Here is a 4,122-nt window from a genome sequence, read left to right as displayed (position 1 = left end):
CACCCACTGTATTAACAAGGGCCCTGTGGCATATGTGGGAGGCCCAGAGCTCAGGTATCTTCTATCTGCTCAACTGCTTCTATTTTTGTGGGAAGACGCAGTATCAGTAGGAATATAAGGAGAGAGTGATTTAATGGGCCCAAGGTCTGGTGTCTTGACAGATGAATTGTAGAGGGAGCAAATGGATGTGCAGGGTGGGAAGTATGAAGAAATTGAAATCCTAAGAGAGAAGCTAATCATAGCTTGAACTGTCCCCCTTAGGACAGAATATGAACTTTGAGGACGTGGCCATTGTCTTCTCTGAGGAGGAGTGGGGGCTCCTTGATGAGGCTCAGAGACTTCTCTACTGCAATGTGATGCTGGAAGTGTTTGCACTTGTCTCATCTACAGGTAAGACCTTCACGTTTGTCCCAGTGTCCTGAGGTGATGTCTACCCTTCCTTTTTTCTCCAAACGTAGCTCTCACAGCCACACCATGGGCTCTACTTATTACGCCCACGTTTCTTTAAAATGGGCTGTGGCTGCCAGGGGTGAGCTGTGTGGGGAGTCCTGAGCTCTGGACTCCCCAAGCATCCCTTACACCCAATGCCTCAGAAAATGCAAGAAGTGTCTTGCAGTCAGGAGTCTTGCAATGAGCTTAATGGGACCTACTTTGAACTTTCTCTTCCTGGAAGGTGACTATGTCCTTATGGCTTCCACTTCTGCACCATTCATCCAGGTAAGGCTCTTTGTGACGCCTGTACCGGGTTATGGTCTTTACTTACAGGAACTGTAGCTGTACTTGTAACATCCTACCTCAATTGTTGTTTGTAATATTTCCTTCCCTGAATACTATTGCATTCCGAATTGCTCTGGGTTAGTACTGGCTGCTCACCTCCCATGTATTTCATTCATTCTCTGAGTATATATCTTGTATGTATTTATAGAGTAGAAGGTGCATGGAGAACCCTGTGTTCTCTCTCAGGGTGAACTGGGAAGATGGTCTCTGATGAGGCCTGATCTACTGAGTGGAAACTGGGGGAAGGTATCACATGAGGGCTTCTTTCAGATCACACCAGGAACCCGATTGTGTTTGATCATATTTAGGTGCAGATGCGTTTGTCCACACCTTATTTCTACATTTTCTTTACCATTATTGACATTTTGATGGCTGATAATTTCATATGTAACTTCATGGCTTTTGGCTACCTTCACCTTTGTCACCTTTTTGTATCACATGTCCCTGGGCACTGTTCCCTGTGCAGTATTCTCCTACATGGACCTGCACATGTGTTATGAGGTGCACATACATGCTTAAGTAGTCCTAGAACCTCTGCTCTTGAGTTTACTTGGAATAAGACATAAGCAACCTTCTGCACAGCTTGCCCATGTGACCAGCAGACAAGCCCTGCTGAACACTGTTAACAGAAGAAGGAGCTGATGATCATGCTTTGATTCCATGTGGTGCTTGCCATCTTTGTGTCATATTTCTGGTGAGGCTTTCCTTGTTTTGTGATATTCAGAGTTCCAGAACTTCACAGGAGCCTTTTACCAATCCTGCCAGCACATCTCTTATTTTCAGACAATTGCATGGAACGCATGTATGATGTGCAACCTATTTTTGTAATGGAACTTCCCTCATCACTGTAGTCAACATCCAATTCCTCCTCATTTCTCTGTTTTCAGGTTGTTGTCATAAAACGGATGATGAGGAGACCTGTTCTGAGCAAAGTGTATCTGTACAAGGAGAGTCACAGGTCAGGGCGTCTAAGACAGAGCCAGCAACGCAGAGGACCCATCTGTGTAAGAGGTGTTTCTCTGTGTTCAAAGACATTCTGCATCTGACTGAGTCACAGGCAGCGTACCTTGAGCAGAAAGCCTTCTTCAATGACTCACGTGTGAGAGACTTCTGTTTCAGTGCAAACCCTCGCCAGCAACAGAGGGAAGCCAGTGGAGAGAAGCCCTGGAAAGAAGCTGTGGACAGGGCCTCGTTTGTGACCAGGTGCAGCTTCTACTTATCAGGGCTGCCTTCATCCAGGAGGGAGGTTGGGGAAGACCTGCCAGCCATCTCAGAGCTTCTCCAGCACCAGGCCCCTCTCGACACTGAGGAGCCACATAGCGACAGTGAGATTTCCCAGAAACTTCTCCGTGGAAAAGGTCATAACCCGTGGGGTCAATGTGATAATGCTGCCAGCCACAACCAGAAAGTTGTTCAACAGAGCGTCTGCAAGGGAGAAGTGAATTATGAATGTAACAAATCTGGAAAAATTTTTAGAGGAGTCTCTAGCATCATTCGACATAGGAAAGTTAACACTGGAGAAAAGCCATATGAGTGTAGTGACTGTGGGAAGGCCTTCAGATATAAGAGTAACCTCAATCAACACCACAGACTTCACACTGGAGAAAAGCCCTATGTGTGTACTGACTGTGGGAAGGCCTTCGGATGTAAGACTAACCTCAATCAACACCACAGACTTCACACTGGAGAAAAGCCCTATGTGTGTAGTGATTGTGGGAAGTCATTCAGGTATATCTCTGTTCTTAATCAGCACCAAAGAGTTCACACTGGGGAAAAGCCATATGAGTGTACTGATTGTGGCAAGGCTTTCAGTCATAGGTACAACCTCACTGAACACCAGAGAGTTCACACTGGAGAAAAACCTTATGAGTGCAGTGAATGTGGGAAATCTTTTAGACGCCGTGGTCACCTTTTTAAGCACAGGAGAATTCACACTGGAGAAAAACCTTATGAGTGTAGTGAATGTGGGAAGTCCTTCAGACAAAGGTGTAACCTTACTAAGCACCAGAAAGTTCACACTGTAGAAAAACCTTATGAGTGTAGTGAATGTGGGAAGTCCTTCAGACAAAGGAGTATCCTTACTAAGCACCAGAGAGTTCACACTGGAGAAAAACCTTATGAGTGTAGTGAATGTGCGATGTCCTTCAGACGAAGGGGTGCCCTCACTGAACACCAGAGAATTCACACTGGAGAAAAACCTTATGAATGCAGTGAATGTGGGAAATCTTTTAGATGCTATAGTAACCTTTTTAAGCACAAGAGAGTTCACACAGGAGAAAGGCCTCATGAGTGTAGTGAATGTGGGAAATCTTTTAGCCAAAAAACTCACCTTTTTACACACCTGATTGTTCACAATAGAGAAAAGCTTTAAATGTGCACCGAATACTTTCTTTTTCTCATTGATAATAACAACACTGAAGAGGTCTCTTTAAAACACATTTAACGGAACATAAACCCCTTTTATCACAACATGCACTCCCCTAGATTCCTCATGAAATTTCAAGTATAAGTGATGCTTTGAATAACTGAATGGCGCTTGCTAAGCTGCTCGGGTCTACTACCCGATTGAAATCCGTGGGAATATTCCTGGCTGAGGCGATTTCACCTCCACCACCTGGCTCACCTGAACAGGGAGCCTCAGTCAAAGCCCCTGCGTGGTCAGGGAAAAGGAATTCTGTGTTCTCACCTCTGCCTGAGCAAACTGTGATTCCTCCAAGCTCGTGGCAGGATCTTCATGCGTTTCTGACTAGGAAATGGAGTTGATTGAGGGTTCATCCAGCACACCCATCGTCATCTAAGAGGAGCTACCTCTCTCAGGGACATCGTGGCTCTCACCTTATGCTGTGATGAATTGTTTCAGGTTCCAATTCACCAACCTGCAAACCCATGAAATTTTCTAACACCTCTCAGGTTTATGATCTTTTTGTCCAGGTGCTTTTATTCATGTACTAGTACCTTTCATTTCGTTGGTCCTATGCATTGCCTGGATTGATTTGAAAGCACACTTGGGATCTGTCCGCATGTCCAGGCGAACAGACATTGTGGGAATCCCCAACCTGCTGTGTTTCCGAAGGCAAAGCGTGGAGTCATAAAATCACTGTGTCCCGTATTCACTTGTAATGCAGTGCTGCCCAAGACCTGGAAAGAAAGCCGGCATGACTTGGTGGTTCTCATCTGCAGCCTGGTGCCTCCTGTGATTGCGGTCTGAGGTCATCCTGAAGATGGGGGTGAGAGGGTTTTGTTGTGCTTCTGTGAACAATGTGAATTATATTCTCCGTTCACAGTGTGTATTACATACTGTCAAGGTGCCCTGTGCCATTATGAATGACATTTCGTAGGCTGGTG

General features: G+C 45.5%; 1 protein-coding gene across 1 annotated transcript; it reads left to right on the top strand.

The window, feature by feature from the left end:
- The first annotated feature begins 269 nt into the window (after positions 1 to 269).
- LOC102436868 (zinc finger protein OZF-like) lies at positions 270 to 3,148 on the top strand. Its single transcript, XM_014450571.2, has 2 exons — positions 270 to 390; positions 1,665 to 3,148. The coding sequence occupies exons 1-2, from the start codon at positions 270 to 272 to the stop codon at positions 3,146 to 3,148; spliced, it is 1,605 nt and encodes a 534-aa protein (XP_014306057.1).
- Positions 3,149 to 4,122: the final 974 nt, after the last annotated feature.

This window comes from Myotis lucifugus, unplaced genomic scaffold (genome assembly GCF_000147115.1).
Source record: "Myotis lucifugus unplaced genomic scaffold, Myoluc2.0 scaffold_2718, whole genome shotgun sequence".
Taxonomy (NCBI): Eukaryota; Metazoa; Chordata; class Mammalia; order Chiroptera; family Vespertilionidae; genus Myotis; species Myotis lucifugus.
The sequence above is the reverse complement of the archived record's forward strand: the minus strand, read 5'-3'. Positions and strand labels throughout refer to the sequence as shown.

Bases quoted from the DNA above. Each gene is read 5' to 3' on its own strand.
- LOC102436868 (XM_014450571.2), top strand. From the start codon at position 270: ATGAACTTTGAGGACGTGGCCATTGTCTTCTCTGAGGAGGAGTGGGGG. The intron at 391-1,664 runs GTAAGACCTTCA...CTCTGTTTTCAG, and splicing joins TGCACTTGTCTCATCTACAG to GTTGTTGTCATAAAACGGAT.